The sequence below is a fragment of the Salmo salar genome, chromosome ssa26 (assembly GCF_905237065.1).
Source record: "Salmo salar chromosome ssa26, Ssal_v3.1, whole genome shotgun sequence".
Lineage (NCBI taxonomy): Eukaryota > Metazoa > Chordata > Actinopteri > Salmoniformes > Salmonidae > Salmo > Salmo salar.
Genome location: NC_059467.1, coordinates 36,009,328 through 36,026,986, shown reverse-complemented (window position 1 = coordinate 36,026,986; position 17,659 = coordinate 36,009,328). Strand labels below are relative to the sequence as shown.

At 44.1% G+C, this 17,659-nt stretch overlaps 1 protein-coding gene across 3 annotated transcripts in view; it reads right to left on the bottom strand.

The window, feature by feature from the left end:
- The window catches only part of LOC106591065 (ADAMTS-like protein 3), a 251,145-nt gene that overhangs the window by 23,246 nt on the left and 210,240 nt on the right, over window positions 1–17,659 (bottom strand). For all 3 annotated transcript variants that reach the window (XM_045708303.1, XM_045708304.1, XM_045708305.1), the window contains 6 exons: window positions 15,167–15,377; window positions 14,822–15,001; window positions 14,387–14,540; window positions 11,072–11,331; window positions 9,734–10,307; window positions 3,468–3,702 (listed from right to left, as the gene is read on the bottom strand). In XM_045708303.1, the coding sequence (XP_045564259.1) occupies window positions 3,468–3,702; window positions 9,734–10,307; window positions 11,072–11,331; window positions 14,387–14,540; window positions 14,822–15,001; window positions 15,167–15,377 (1,614 nt within the window). The remainder of the gene's footprint in view (window positions 1–3,467; window positions 3,703–9,733; window positions 10,308–11,071; window positions 11,332–14,386; window positions 14,541–14,821; window positions 15,002–15,166; window positions 15,378–17,659) is intronic.

Sequence of the window (17,659 nt, the reverse complement as noted above, 5' to 3'; positions counted from 1 at the left end):
TGCATGGAGGCACTATGAATATTGGCCCAGGTTCAAACACTCCAATAACAGATTTAAGAGATTACCGGAACCACCATGCAGGGAAAGCTTGGGTCAAAACAGCTTGTGGGGACTGGAGAGAGAGAGATACTGTTTTTGGACTCATGAAGTCTCCTTCCTTTGAGACTGGGGTAAAAGGGCATGGGGGAGAGGAGCTGGGGGAAGTGGACAGGGACTGTTTATATGGAGTGTTGCTGTGGGGAGAGGGCAAGGGCTGGGATTGGGAACACAGGGACTGTGGCTGGGGCAGGTTCTTGGTCTGGGAGAAAGGGCAGGGTCTGTGTCTGGGGTTATGGGCTAGGGGAGAGAGGCAGGGTCTGTGTCTGGGGTTATGGGCTAGGGGAGAGAGGCAGGGTCTGTGTCTGGGGTTATGGTCTGGGGGAGAGAGGCAGGATCTGTGTCTGGGGTTATGGGCTGGGAGAGGCAGGGTCTGTGTCTGGGGTTATGGGCTGGGGGAGAGAGGCAGGGTCTGTGTCTGGGGTTATGGTCTGGGGGAGAGAGGCAGGATCTGGGGTTATGGGCTGGGGGAGAGAGGCAGGATCTGGGGTTATGGGCTGGAGGAGAGAGGCAGGATCTGTGTCTGGGGTTATGGGCTGGGGGAGAGAGGCAGGATCTGGGGTTATGGGCTGGGAGAGAGAGGCAGGATCTGTGTCTAGGGTTATGGGCTGGGGCAGAGAGGCAGAGAGGCAGGATCTGGGTCTGGGGACAGACAACAGGTTTTGTCTATATGGGTGTGTGACTAGGGCAGGCTGAGGGCTACTAAAGCCATGCAGTGGTTTATGGATCTCTATGGGGCTATAAGCTCTCTGTTAGATCCCATTTAGACCACTTGGGAATGTACACAGAGCTACTCCCACCCACATCCCACTTCATCAGACTGCTGCTTGGCCATCACTCACAGGCTATAAGTTACCCTTATGCACAGATCTAGGATCAGCTTACCCTTCCCGAAGCCTAACCATAACCATTAGGGGGTGAAACCTCAAAACGGAGGTCTTTCTACTCTGTAGTAGAATGTAGTTGCCCCCTTGACATTGATCCAAGATCAGTTTTGTGTTTGTCCTCCCATTATGGTTAAGGTGAGGCTTAAGGGAAGGTACGCTGATCCTAGATCTGTGCCTAACATATTGTCTGACCTTTTATTTAGATAAACGAAGTATCAGACTTACTCTGCTATATGTAGTAAATGGGGGGAAAATGATTTTCTATTTTATAACATGGAGTCAGTGGATCTAGAGGGGAACGTATAAACCATTAGAGCATGGAAAATGTACTCTCTCAGACCACATCCCTGGAAAAATAGAATTGTGGCTAGCAGCAGTCCTACGGCCAGTACTGTACCTATCATGTAAAACCTGCTAAACACATGCAGTAGAATATCTACAGTAGACATGCCAGTAGACGGGATGATATAATACTCTACAGTCGTTTAGCATACACTTTTATCCATATGTTCAGTATATGCATAACATGTGAGAATATGAGACTAAATACCATGGTCCAACCAACGTCTGACCAATCACAATCACATGATTACATTTGGACCTCAAACAACTTAATTGTCCGGATTTTCCAGATAACGGTCAGAAGGCTGAGACATTTATACTGTGGGTCCCCTCATGTCATGGACCAAGACCTCCCAGAAGACCAAAGGAGACATTATGGATAACATCTGGCGAGACACTGGTGTCAGGTCGGGCTTAGCAACTTCTATGAAGGAAAGACTGCCCTGGCATGCCATCATTCAGGGCATTGCACCACCAAAAGCAAGCAAGTCCAAATGTGGAAATGTGTCTTTGGCTCCACACTGGCATACATACACATCAAACACGAAACATATTATTTTTATTTCTCTACTACAGGTTTAAAAAGCAGGTAAGAAACCTGAAATAAACATCTTTCCCCTCATTGAATGAACATGAGGCCTGGCAAATCTGTTGAAAAACCCTGATGAAGGTGAAAGGCCGAAACACATTGGTTTTAATTATAGCAATTTCCATTGTCTTGTAAGAATTCCTGAATTTCCACTTCAAATCTATCCAAGTCTTTAGAGAGGTCAAACAGTTTCCAGTACACAGCAGGCGGTCCGCTGCCTGCTATCACAACACGTTGGTTCCAAGACCACATCACTTTGATAAGAGCAAGTGAAGGGCAACCGTCTCCATACTCACACGGAACTGGGAGAACACACAGCTTCACGCCTCAGCCCTGGGCCCTGTGAATGTCAATCAACCGTCCATTTTCCCCTCCGTTTCCCCTGCCCTTTCCCATTACCCTTCACCCTTTCACTTTTTTTTCTCGCCTTTCCGCTCCTCTCTGTCCAATTTTATGCTGCCTTCCCTCTCCTTTCCTTCTCTCTCCTCTCCTTCCCTTCTCTCTCCTCTTTCCTTCCCTCCCCTCTCTCTCCTCTTTCCTTCCCTCCCCTCTCTCTCCTCTTTCCTTCCCTCCCCTCTCTCTCCTCTTTCCTTCCCTCCCCTCTCTCTCCTCTTTCCTTCCCTCCCCTCTCTCTCCTCTGTCCTTCCCCTCTCTCTCCTCTGTCCTTCCCCTCTCTCTCCTCTGTCCTTCCCCTCTATCTCCTCTGTCCTTCCCCTCTCTCTCCTCTGTCCTTCCCCTCTATTTTCTTTTCTTCTATTTCCCCCTCTCCTCCACCTCTCTTCCCTCTCTCTAGCCGTTTTCTTCCCTTCCCTTTACTCTCCCTCTCACTTCTCTATCCCCTTTCTCTAAACTCTCTCCATTCTCCAGCCAAGTTCTGAGCTGACCCTGTAAAACAGTGAGTGCTGCTCCAGCTCCATGGGAGATCCATGAGGAGAATAGGAGGAAGAGGAGGAGGGGGATATACAATATGTGAGGAAGAGGAGGGGGAGTGATATACAAGACGTGAGGAAGATGAGGAGGGAGGGTGATATACAAGACGTGAGGAAGAGGAGGATGAGTATGGGGGAAAGGAGGAAGAAGACATGAGTAGGAAGGAAGATTTGAAGAGGGGGAGGAAGAGGAAGACTTGAGGAGGAGAAGGAAGACTTGAGGAGTGAGACTTAGAAACAGGGTCCGGAAGGTGAAATTGTAAATTTCACACCATGATCTGAGGCGGACTCGGAACACAGAACATTCACAGCGGGCTCCGAGTCCTTTCTCCTTTCTCTGATATATGAGTAACAGTTTCCATAGCTTCTCACAGGGATCCTGCATAGCTACAATCAGTATTCTCTCCAGGGCAAAGCCAAGCCAAGCCCAGCAGGCCTGAGCTATACCCCACATAGTTCAAAGGGCTGCTGCACTATATTATGGAAAGAGGAGTGAGAATGGATAACATAAAGCTAACGGGCATGTATTATTTATGTGTGTGTGTGTGTGTGTGTGTGTACGTGTGTCTGTGTGCGTGTGCGACAGTATGCATGTGTGTATTTGTGTAATACTGTATGTGTTACCTGTCAGTTAGTTGTAGCTCTACTCCGTCCTTGGTCCAGGTGATTTGGGGCTGCGGGATGCCCTCTGTGGGGCAGAGCAGGTACAGCTGTCGTGTGGCGTTGGTCAGGAAGGCTGTCTGGCCAACACTGATGTTCAGACTCCTCTGGAAGGTCATCAGGGGGTTCTGCCTCTGTCGGATGATCACTGGTCTCCTGAAGCTACTAGCCGACCACTCTGACGAGTTTGGTGTCCGGTCTATTGAGATTTGAGATCGGATCACATTGTATGTTGCAGATGAAAGAATAACTACAGTAGGGGTCAGTTCCATTTCCATTAATTTGTTTCAGGAAGTAAACTGACATTCCACATTTTCTCGATGCTTTATGAGGAACATTTGGAGTTAGAATTTTACATTTTTCTTCCTGAATTGAAAAGGAATTGACTGAATTGAAAAGGAATTGACTGAATTGAAAAGGAATTGACCCCCAACCTTGATAAAAACACATTTGATGCACTAGTAATGTAATAGATGAGTTGTGGGTTTCATTCCTGTATATAAACTGAACATAAATAAATAACTTGTCGTTTTTATTTAGCTATGAAAGTATCTTTCCTATGAATACCCTCTTTTTAAAATGAACTCTAACACCATATAGTGCCTGCAAATGTTTCATCTGAATACGCAATCCTGTTTCTTGTATTCCTTAACTGCCCTACCCTGACAATCTGGGCTCTATTTTAACAAACCCAACGCAATGGTAAATCTAAACGCAGTGGGTAGTGCTATAGGTTCAGGGGTGTGTCAGAAATAGTTTTGCTATTTTCACTATCACAATTCTCGGCACACTTGTTGGCGTTGGCGCGAAAGGGGCTGGGTTTTGACGATTAAACAAGTTGTGGGTGTCACGAGGCTTGGCCCCTCACTGGCCAATCAGAATGTGCTCCATGGCAAAATATATGACTCATTTCAGGAAACTAGGCATATGTCACACATCACTACTTCACAGGAGAGGCATTTGAATGTAACATTAAAAAAAATCTAAATCAGTTTTTGGGCAGAAATGCCTTCTGGAACATGTGAACTATCATGTGTCTTAATAACACACTTGCATGCCATCTTTAAATACAAATACAATTGTGAAATTATGAGCCTAGTTGGTTTAGCCACGGAAAAAGCCAGGAACCTTCATGAGCCAGGAACCTTCATAGCCATGATTGGCTGAGATATGGATGGGCTGGACATGCCGAGAGATGAGTTCGGATTGGTCTGCCATGTAGCACGCTCCTGTCTATAACATGAGCTGGTTAGTATGTGTAGGTCATCCTTTCTAACGCGGCTTTGTTGAAAGATATCACCTAGTAGAACTGCAAAAGTGTTGCCCTCCACTTTCTGGAGGACCAAGTCTTGAAATCAGTAGAATGCCCGGTGGAATTAGAGCATGATAACTAAGGAGATGGAGAAAATTCAGGCATTTGATTGCAAATATGCAGAGGGAGTCAAAAAGAGAACACACAGAAGGCAGTTGTATAAAACACCTGTCTCCAGATTACATCTTCAAACTAAGGGCAACCATGGCATCCATGACAGAGAGGGAGAAGTGTCACGCCCTTATCTGTTTCACCAGTCTGTGCTTGTCTCCAACCCCTCCAGGTGTCGCCCATCTTCCTCATTATCCCCTGTGTATTTATACCTGTGTTCTCTGTTTGTCTGTTGCCAGTTCGTTTTGTTCGTTCAAACCTACCAGTGGTTTTCCCCTTGCTCCTGTCTAGTCCAAGTTCCGGTTTTCTAGTTTTTCCTGGCTTTGACCCTTCTGCCTGCCTGCCGTCCTGTACCTTTGCCCCACTACTCTGGATTACCGACCTCTACCTGACCTGACCCTGAGCCTGCCTGATGTCCTGTACCTTTGCCGCACTACTCTGGATTACCGACCTCTGCCTGACCTGACCCTGAACCTGCCTGCTGTGCTGTACCTTTGCCCCTGTTGTTGCAATAAACATTGTTACTTCGACACAGTCTGCATCTGGGTCTTATCTGAAACATGATAAGAAGCATCCATCCATGTATACAGGTAAGATAGTATAGCTAGCTACATTTTCAGATATGATATGTTTCTAATTTAATCAGAAAGTGTATGATCTGTGTTGTAATATTATTCGTATCTAAGAGCAATTTGCATTGCTAGTTATAGCCTAATGTTAGCTAGCTAACTAACATTGAACATGGTTGGTAAACTACCTGCAGATTCATGAAGGGTAGTAACGTTATGAGTTGGGATTATGGTTCATTGTTTAGCTAGCTAGCTAGCTACATGTCTAAAGAAAATACTCCACTATCCAAGTAACCATTTCACTACACCTTCTGTATTCTGTGCATGTGACAATTAAACATAGATTTTATTTGATATAGTATGTGTTTACCAGAGACAGTAATGTGAAGAACTTGACCTGCACCAAAGACAAATTAGCATATAACGTTAGGCCAATGAGACAGTGTCCAAGATCTAAAATTCTCCGGTAAAATGCCGACTGACTTCGTCACACTTACAACCGTAAGCTATTTTCGGTAATTGGCTCGCCATTAACTTGTAAATAATGATCTTGTTGTGAGTTTATTTTCCAGTAATAATAAAGACAAATGAACTAAAGTGAAGAAGTTGTCAGCTACAGTATATTATTTGTCATTATTTGAACTGGCTATCCAGATAACTTAACATTAGCTAGCTAGCTAACAAACTAGAAACAAACCAAAACATTGTTTAGAAAGTTGCTTTTAGTTGCCTCGTTTGCTAGATTGATATATACTAAATACATTTTTTAAACGGGTGGGTTTATTGGTGTTAAAATACACTAGTTATGCTATTTTGGACAAACCAGGCTGCTGACATCATGCAGCCTGTAGTTTTTGTGTGTATACTTTTTCCTAACGACGACGACAAATTTGATGTCAGACGGCAATAGAATGTTCATGATGTTACTGCGACAACTGTTGATAGACGTAATATAAACCAGCCTTTAGTCTTAATCTTTGGTTGTTTAGTACATGGCCTAACATGTGAATCCTTAAAGAGATGAGTGGGGCTATGGTTTAAGAGGGTCTGAACGATGCTGAATGGGTGTAGACAAAGAGCTCTCCAGTAGGTTTACTAAAACATTCAAGGGCCATTTTCTCAAAAGTGAGGTTACAAGTTAATCAACTTTCGAAGCAGAATTACTTTCCCATTGTTCCTCAAATGCAGTGTATGATATACCATTTTCCAGCTCTGAGTCTATACTTTCATCCAATGTAAAAACACAATTTCAATTTTGCTACATAAGACCAAATCGAAACGGTCGGTCACATACGTGGTTTCTTCAGATTGTGTATTTATGGTCTTTAATGTATTGCCTTGGAGTCAACTCAAATTCCAATGTTAGTCCGTTATAGTTTGTTAAGGGACATGTGGGACGCTAGCAAAACAACAAAAATCACAATTCAAATTTCTCAAACACACAAGTATTATACACCATTTTAAAGATAAGATGCTCCTTAATCCAACCACAGTGTCCGATTTCAAAAAGGCTTTACGGCGAAAGCATAACATTAGATTATGTTAGGACAGCGCCTAAACATGAAAAACCACACAGCTATTTTCCAAGCAAGGAGAGGCGTCACAAAAACCAGAAATACAGCTAAAATTAATCACTAACCTTTGATGATCTTCATCAGATGACACTCCCAAGACTCAATGTTACAAAATACATGTATGTTTTGTTCGATAAAGTTCATATTTATATCCATAAACCCCATTTTACATTGGCACGTGATGTTCAGAAAATGTATTCCCACCAAAACTCCCGGTGAATGAGCACATCAATTTACAAAAATACTCATCATAAACGTTGATAAAATTTACAACAGTTATTGAAAGAATTATAGATACACTTCTCCTTAATGCAACCGCTGTGTCAGATTTTAAAATAGCTGTCAAACGATGTTTACAATCAATCCTTAGGGTCTTTTTTAACATAAAACTTCGGTAATATTCCAACCGGACAATAGCGTATTCATTACAGAGGAAAAAGAAGGAGCGGTGTGCCTTTGTCAGTGCGCAGTAAACAACTCACTGGTCCCAGGCAGTCCATTGATTGACTGAGCTCCTATTCTCTGCCCAGTAACAGTAGAAGGATGAGACAAGTTTCTAAAGACTGTTGACAGCCAATGGAAGCCTTAGGAAGTGCAAAATGACCCCACAGACACTGTAATTTGAATAGGGATTAGATAGAAAAACTACAAGTCACTTCCTGGTTGGATTTTTTTCTCAGGACTTTGCCTGCCATATGAGTTCTGTTATACTCACAGACATCATTCAAACAGTTTTAGAAACTTCAGAGTGTTTTCTATCCAAATCTACTAATAATGTGCATATCCTCTCTTCTGGGACCGAGCAGCAGGCAGTTTAATTTGGGCACGTATTCATCTGAATTTCTGAATACTGCCCCCTGTCACCAAGAAGTTAAATGGCTTACAGAAACAAATTAACAAAATGTGGACCTATCTATCCCATCTTTCCTGAATAGGTTAACTTGAACCCATTTGTAGTCCACATTGTTCTCAGTAATTGCATGGCTTCAATATAATTCACACTGATATAGAGGCTAGACCTACAGTAAATTGCATTATGGCTGAGCATGGACATGAAAAACATTGCCAATAAACTAGATTAAATTCATTATTAATGAGGCCTAAAAAGATAATTCATAATTCTAATATAATTCTAAACAAAACCAAACAACTTGTTTTAAATAGGTTATGTAACACTTACAGGCACCATAAAGTCGCCCTGTGGCCATATAATAAACAACGCCGACTATGGAGGGTTATACGGACATCCAAACTTTTCACAGTAGCTGGACTAAAATCCAATATAAATAAAGGGAGAGTGTCCACTCATCGTTATACTGCTCCCAAATAGGCCTACATTTTACGAACATAATCGGAACCATCAAACAGATAAGATCGCATCTCCAGAAGTTGCATTGCAAGCGTACAACCAACGTTGTCACCATAAAACCAGGAAGGTGAATCATTCTAATTTGTTTGGTTGTAATAAAATGTAACGAAAAACAAGCAATACGTTTTTTTTTAAACAACAACAACAATAAATACATGTAGAATGTAATGATATCATAAAACCATCAGGATAAAAAAGACAGGCATTTCTGTTGAACCAGCCTTCGTTATAGTAGGCCTAAGGGAGGTCTTCCACATCATGGAGGAGTTTTTACCTACGTCCAAAACGTGACCTGCATGCTAAAATAATGTGGTCCTGCCTACAATGCACAGATAAAAAGGGAATGTCAGCTCACTGTTTAACTTCTCTCAAACTTTACATTTTAATAAAGCAATGGTGATTTATTTCCATGCGGTCTCGGGAGCCAAACCCTTTATCGACAGTCTTGACTACTTCACGATTGCATTTGGCAGACAAAAAAAGGCTTCATTGAGAGGAGGAGGCTAATCTTGGTTTTTAACCAAATAAAACGAAATGGGAAAAAACACGTTTTTTATGTTTCTAAATAGGAAGTATTCAGACTCCAAAAGCACATCAGGCTACTCTTGTTCCATGTTCATATGGTCAGTGTGCATCACGGCTGGATAGGCTGTGTTTCTGCTGTCAATATTCATGTCATAACCAAACCAGCTTTTGGTTGGTCTTAAATATCCCTACCAGTACTGCCTGAAAATAGCACTTTGGATCATGTTTTTAAGGACACGCCTCAAATATTTCCAACCCCTCCCATCTGAGCGCAAGTGTGCTGATATTAGAAAGGTAAATTGCCAAACATGGCTTTAGGGCTGGAAAATACCAGTGTGCCAGAATTTCCATGATAAAATTGCAAACTAGCGTGCATTTGACACTAGCGCTGCCTTAACGCCGGCCCGAAAATAGAGCCCTCTGAGTGAAAACTAGCATTAAACTTTATTCTACAGCCCGCTAACTACCTGGTGTTTACTTAGAAACAACATGGTAACTGCATACATTACATAACTATTATACAAAAATGTTATGTAATACTGTATATTATATTATGCAAAACAACTTCTCAGACACTTGCAGATTCATTATGAATGATGTGAGTGTTTCTGTCCTATATGTGTCAATGTACAGCATGGTGTGCCTGGGTAACTGTTTCTAATGTGTACGATGTACATGTGGTGTTTTTCATTCTGGTACGGTGACGTCCTTGGAGGGAAAAAGTTGTATTCTATTGTATTGGATTATTTTCTATCATAACAAAACGTTACCTTTTGGGTTCTCCGTCTCCTCCTTGGTCCCTTTCCAATGCTCTGTGGAGGCCTGTTGTACTCCAGACATCTCTGTGATGAGGGTGTAGATGATCTGAGAAGCCTGTTCCTGGCTGATCTCTCCCATCTCCGCCTGCAGACTCACGTTCCTCACCCTCTCCTCCAGGCTCCAGGGCTGCAGCACGGAGGCCCCCACCTGCACCTGCAGCACCGAGGCCTCCACACCACCGGGCAGCAGAGACAGACTGGGACCTTTGAGGCTGGGGGTAAAGGGGAGGCAGTGAGGAAGACCCTGGGGGTCCCAGTCCTGAGGGTTGACTCGTGGTTGAATCCTGGTCAGGTCTAGGCCAGGTTCGGGGTATGATTTGTTTTCAACCGGTCGGTCAATCAGTCTGCTGTCGCTGCCAATCAGTTTAAGGGTGAATGTGTCGGAGGCGGGGCCAGCGATACACACGTACACCCCACTGTCCACGACCCCTAGGCTGTGGATCTTTAGAGAACCAGATTTGGTGACGCCCAGACGCTTGCAGCTGGGCAGGGGGCGGCCGTCCTTCTCCCAACGGATGTAGGCTTTCTAGATGCAACATACAAGACAAAACACAAGGCAAAAATAAGAGCTAAGGAGGCCAACCTCTCCATTTAGACTGGAGTCCTGGAATGGCCTTTACCTCCTGACAAGCTGAGCAGAACAGCTGTTCAGGGAGATTTGTCTATTGCCGGAATGAATCTACAAAATGAAATGTAAGTGATTTTAAATGATAAACATGTCCAGTCATAGTTGGAAACCCCAGCCATGGCATATGTTCTCATCCATTACAACAATAAAGACCATGAGGAAAGGATCCAACCTGGAAACCCCAGCCATGGCATATGTTCTCATCCATTACAACAATAAAGACCATGAGGAAAGGATCCAACCTGGAAACCCCAGCCATGGCATATGTTCTCATCCATTACAACAATAAAGACCATGAGGAAAGGATCCAACCTGGAAACCCCAGCCATGGCATATGTTCTCATCCATTACAACAATAAAGACCATGAGGAAAGGATCCAACCTGGAAACCCCAGCCATGGCATATGTTCTCATCCATTACAACAATAAAGACCATGAGGAAAGGATCCAACCTGGAAACCCCAGCCATGGCATATGTTCTCATCCATTACAACAATAAAGACCATGAGGAAAGGATCCAACCTGGAAACCCCAGCCATGGCATATGTTCTCATCCATTACAACAATAAAGACCATGAGGAAAGGATCCAACCTGGAAACCCCAGCCATGGCATATGTTCTCATCCATTACAACAATAAAGACCATGAGGAAAGGATCCAACCTGGAAGCGCCGGACAGGGCATTTGATGATCAGGGAGGTTTTTGGTAGGAGGTAAGCACGCCCGCCGACGGTCAGGTGGAGGCGTTTCTCCTGCCGGGTCTGGATGTAGATACGACTCAAGCCTAGAATCAACGGACAACGCTTTACTGGTTCCTTGATTGTTTCCTTTGATGCTTCCTTCCCTGTCTCCTTTGTGGGTTGCTGGTTGATTCTGAATGCTTCCTTCACAAGCTGTCTGGGGTTCATCTCTGTCTTATGCTCTGAAGTGAAGGATGGATGGAGGGAAAGAGGAAGGGAGAGAGAGAGAATGAGGGAGACAGAGAGACAGAGAGAGAGACAGAGAGATAGAGACAGAGAAAGAGAGAACATAACAGTGGTCAACCTCTTACAGTGAATTAAACCATTGTCATTTACTCACATGACAAATATAGGCTATAGCAGAAATTAAATAAAGAAAATATTATAAATAAAACTTAAATTGAAGGTAATGAGTGAAAATGATAATATATTACCAGCAGTTAGTAGCAGATAGACAGAGGTTAAATGGATCTGACAGGAAAGATTTGTCGGGAAGTGAGCTGGCAACCAGAGGGTTGCTGGTATCAAATCCCAGATGCCATTGCCTGTCGTTGTGCCCTTGAGCAAAGCACTTAACCCCCCATAACAACAGCTCCCCGGGGCGCCCAGTGTGGCAGCTCCTCGCACCTCTCCAAAACCTGGGTGTATTTATGTCTTTGTAGGGGTTAAAAGCAGAACTCACATTTCGGTTGGACCTTGTGATCTAATAAAGTGATCTAATAAAGTGATCTTAAAATGAGAAAAGAGTCAATCAGTAGAGAACAAGATCTTCCACCCTGTTCCGTCTGGAATCCGCTGGACTTAAAACCAAGCTCTCACGAAAGAGCAGTACACCTCAATTGCTGTAATTTCTATCTCGTACTGACTGATGGTCATACTTAGACTGTGAGGCAATGCATGCGGACCCTCCCTCTAACGCACTCTCTGTCAGCATACCAAATGGCACTCTATTCCCTATGTAGTGACCAGAGCCTGTATGGTCATACTTAGACTGTGAGGCAATGTGGACTCTGCTCCAAAGTAGTGTACTATATGGCGAATAGGGTGCCATTTGGGAAGCACACTCCCTGTATATCTGGGTCAAGTTAATCCTGTGGATTTGATATCATTAGCTTTGATAACAGGGAATGAGATAAGGTCTGGGCTAGAAGGATGAGGCAACATGACCTTGTGCTTGAGACTCTGAGGCTACATCCCAAATGGCACCTTAATCCCTATATAGTGCAGTACTGACCAGAGCCCTATGGGACCTGATGAAAAGTAATGCACTGTTTTTGGAATAAGGTGCTGTTTGGGACACAGCCTGAGGCTAGCATGACAGCAGGGGAGAGTCAAATCCTTTGGTTAATGTGAAGTCAATCCATCTAATATCTTCAAACACAAAACACAGTATACACACTACCCTATTGTGAATCTATAGGTGTAGTATACACACTACCCTATTGTGAATCTATAGGTGTAGTATACACACTACCTTATTGTGAATCTATAGGTGAAGTATACACACTACCCTATTGTGAATCTATAGGTGTAGTATACACACTACCATATTGTGAATCTATAGGTGTAGTATACACACTACCATATTGTGAATCTAAAAGGTGTAGTATACACACTACTATATTGTGAATCTATAGGTGTAGTATACACACTACCATATTGTGAATCTATAGGTGTAGTATACACACTACCCTATTGTGAATCTGTAGGTGAAGTATACACACTACCCTATTGTGAATCTATAGGTGTAGTATACACACTACCATATTGTGAATCTAAAGGTGTAGTATACTGACATGTTGAAAGTTCATACACAGAGGCATGGGCATGTGCGCACATCACTCACACACACCATGACCCCACTCTGACCCTGGCCCTCATAAGCAGCAGCTGGGTAGGACAGTTTCTCAAACACACACACACACACACACACACACACACACACACACACACACACACACACACACACACACACACACACACACACACACACACACACACACACACACACACACACACATACACACATTTCCTTTAAGGAGTAGCTGTGACATTTGTGAGGTACTCAATCATGTATTGTATGTCCTCTCTCTGTTGAGGCAGTTCAGAGAGATGGTAGCTATCAGACACACAGTGAACTCTTTGGGGCACACACACACACACACACCGTAGGAGAGTGGACTATTTCCTTTACAGTGTGAACTCACACACAACCATTGACCTTACTTCTGTATGCTTTTCAGATGTTTTCTTCATTCTGGAAGTACACTTTGCTGCACTGAACAGTAGTTGGCTTACAGTGTATGTGTGTGTGTGTGTGTGTGTGTGTGGTGTGTAGATTGCGGTCAGTAATGGTGTACTGTTTGTACGTTGGCATAGATAACATGCCTATACTGTAGGTATATATATAATATATATATACTTTTTTTTGATTAGTCGGTTCAAATGTAAACATTCAAAGTGAGAACTGGAGCTGTCGATGGCCTGATAAAGAACAGTCATTTTGAAGGATGGGACATGTTCCTGTGTCTTTATTCTCATGGATAATCACTTTCCAGACATATAGATATCGAAGACTTTGTACTCAGGCACAGTATGGTCACAGTGGCTGGATCACAAATGGTACCCTATTCTCTATACTACTTTGGATCACTTTCAAGTGTACATATTTAAGACTCCTACTCACCCATAGCATGTTCACAGTGAATATGTCCCAAATGGCACCCTATTTCCTAGTGCACTACTTTTGACCAGGACCCAATGGCACCCTATTCCCTATATAGTACACTAATTTTGAGACAACAGGGTGCCATTTGGGATGCAGAGACAGTATGCTTTCAGAATCTCTAATCTGGTGCGTCACATCTCTGTAGAGTTGAGCTTTACGGACCACTGACATCAGACGGAACACCACAAGACATTTCTCCCCAGACATGGGAAGTGTGTGTATGTGTGTGGTTGTATGTATGTGTGTGAATGTGTGGTGTGTGTGTTTGTGTTGTGTATGAGAGTGTGTGTGTGTGTGTATGAGTGTGTGCACGTGTGTGTGCACAGTCTTCCCTGTGGCTCAGTTGGTAGAGCATGGTGTGTGCAACGCCAGCATGGTGTGTGCAACGCCAGTTTTGTGGGTTTGATTCCCACGGGGGGCCAGTACAAAAAACAAATGCATGAAATGAAATGAAATGTATGCATTCACTACGTGTGTGTGTGTGTGTGTGTGTGTGTGTGTGTACTCACCAGGGCAGGTGATCATTCGGCAGGTCCTGACCAGGGGTGGAGAGGAGAGGCCGTTGCAGAGCCTCCTCGCCAGCATCACCTGCTGTCCAGCTGAGGTCAGCCTCCGACACACTGGCTCCCTACGTTGGATCCCCAGACCACAGGACACAGAGCACTGCAACACACACATTCATTATGCATTTTGTTTCTTTACAACTTTGTGTTATCAAAATGGAATTGCCCTCCTCCTTTCACTGTCCCTCTGACACAACCCCTCCTTCCCTCCCTCCACTCACCTACCCCACTCTGCCTCCCTCCATCCATCCATCCCCCTGCAACCTCTCTACTCACATTCTCCTACTCTCCCTTCATCCCCCTCTCCTCCCTCCCCATCCCTCCATTAATCTTCTCCTTCTCTCCCTCAGTCTCTCTCCTCCCTCCCCCATCCCCACTCACCTTCCCCCACTCTCCCCCTGCCATGTAGGGCAGACAGTCCGTCTTGGAGCAGGTCCTGTGAGGGGCCGGTTTGGCCCCTGGGCATGCTGTGTCCCCCAGTGTCCAGTAGGCCCCCGTAGACAACAGCTGTTTACAGAACACCGTACGTACCTGGCTACCCCCGCCACAGGAGAGGGAGCACTGAGAGAGAGAGAGAGAGAGAGAGAGAGAGAGAGAGAGAGAGAGAGAGAGAGAGAGAGAGAGAAAACGTCAATTTATCCATAATAAACTTTGATGCCTAAAACGTATACCTAACACACACACACACACACACACACACAACACACCACGACGTCTCCTTCATACCTCCTGCCAGGGCTCAGTCTCCCATACTGGAGGGCAGTCCACCTGGTTGCAGGGTTGAAGGATGGACGGCTTGAACTCCCTGCACTCCTTCTCTGACACACTCACACTATCCTGCTGCTCTACGGAGAGCACACGCATGCAGAACACACTCCTGGTCTGGATGCCCACCCCACACGATGCAGAGCAACGAGTCCACGCTGTCACCTCCCACCTAGGAGAGAGGGAGGGAGGATGTTAGACACATAAATCATTACACTGAGAAACACACGCACAGTCATGCACACACACACGCACGCACACGCACACACACACACACACACACACCGGGTATGTTGTTTTTATGGAGGCGAGTGCAGATGCCATTATTTCCACGAAGAGAGAGAGGACCCATAGTGACTCCTAGTCTCATAAATGGCTTTCATAAAGTAAAGATAAACACAAGGCAGGCCTGCCACTGTCATTAGTCCTTAAAAAGTGAGTTATAACAGCAGCACTGGAGAGAGAAAGGGAGGTGGGAGGGAGGGAGAGAGGGGAGAGGTCAGAGAAGGTGGACAGACAGACAGACAGACAGACAGACAGACAGACAGACAGACAGACAGACAGACAGACAGACAGACAGACAGACAGACAGACAGACAGACAGACAGACAGACAGACAGAGATGTGAGGGGAAGAGAGGGAGCTAAGGGACTACTGGTCTCTGAGTTGCACTGGGTCAGAACTCAGAAGCAGCTTTGAGTGTGTATAACTGTATGTGTATAACTGTATGTGTGTGTTTGTGTATAACTGTATGTGTATAACTGTATGTGTATAACTGTATGTGTGTGTTTGTGTGTATAACTGTATGTGTATAACTGTATGTGTGTGTGTGTATATAACTGTATGTGTATAACTGTATGTGTATAACTGTATGTGTGTGTATAACTGTATGTGTATAACTGTATGTGTATAACTGTATGTGTATAACAATGTGTATAACTGTATGTGTCTGTTTGTGTGTATAACTGTATGTGTGTGTTTGTGTATAACTGTATGTGTATAACTGTATGTGTGTGTTTGTGTATAACTGTATGTGTATAACTGTATGTGTGTGTTTGTGTGTAACTGTATGTGTATAACTGTATGTGTATAACTATGTGTATAACTGTATGTGTGTGTTTGTGTGAATAACTGTATGTGTGTGTGTGTTTGTGTGTATAACTGTATGTGTATAACTGTATGTGTGTTTGTGTGTATAACTGTATGTGTGCGTGTGTGTGTGTATAACTGTATGTGTATAACTGTATGTATGTGTGTGTGTGTGTGTGTGTGTGTGTGTGTTTGTGTGAATAACTGTATGTGTGTGTGTGTGTGTGTGTGTGTGTGTGTGTGTGTGTGTGTGTGTGTGTGTGTGTGTGTGTGTGTATAACTGTATGTGTATAACTGTATGTGTGTGTTTGTGTGTATAACTGTATGTGTGCGTGTGTGTGTTTATAAAGCCCGCACCCTACAGCTGTTTCCTGTGTACATCTATTACCACAGTAGAAGACAGTAAATCACCCAGTAGATGAGAAACCTACTTCTCAATAGAGATACATCACTTTGGGAGCGTTTCTCTGTGTTCTTCTTCTCTCAAAGAATATGTGGTGAGGACCTGGTGTAGTGCTTCCCTCAGCAAGCCTACTCAGGGACCAACACATCTAGCCATCATTCATTCAATCAATCAATAATTGAATCATTAAATAAACCCATTCATCCGTCCATTCACCCATCCACCCATCCAGCCATCCATCCATCCACCCATCAGTCCATCCATCCATCCAGCCGTCCATCCATCCACCCATCAGTCCGTCCATACGTCCATCCGTCCATCCAGCCATCCATCCATCCACCCATACGTCCATCCATCCATCCATCCATCCATCCATCCATCCATCCATCCATCCATCCATCCATCCATCATGTCCATCCATCCATCCATCCATCCACCCATACGTCCATCCGTCCATCCATCCACCCATACGTCCATCCATCCATCCATCATGTCCATCCATCCAGCCGTCCATCCATCCACCCATCAGTCCGTCCATACGTCCATCCGTCCATCCATCCACCCATACGTCCATCCATCCATCCATCCATCCATCCATCCATCCATCCATCCATCCATCATGTCCATCCATCCAGCCAGCCATCCATCCATCCATTGTTTCATAAATGGTTTCTTCCAACCGTACATTAAGTTAGATATCATAGATGGAGATACCCTGCAAAGATCAAAATCTAATCACGTTATTAGTCACATGCTTGGTAAACAACAGGTGGAGACTAACAGTGAAATGCTTAGTTACAGGCCTTTCCAACAACGCAGAGAGAATCAATAGGTGGAGACTAACAGTGAAATGCTTAGTTACAGGCCCTTCCCAACAATACAGAGAGAAACAAAAGAGAAATAATAACACGAGGATTAAATCCACAATGAGTAACGATAACATGGCTATATGCACGGGGTAC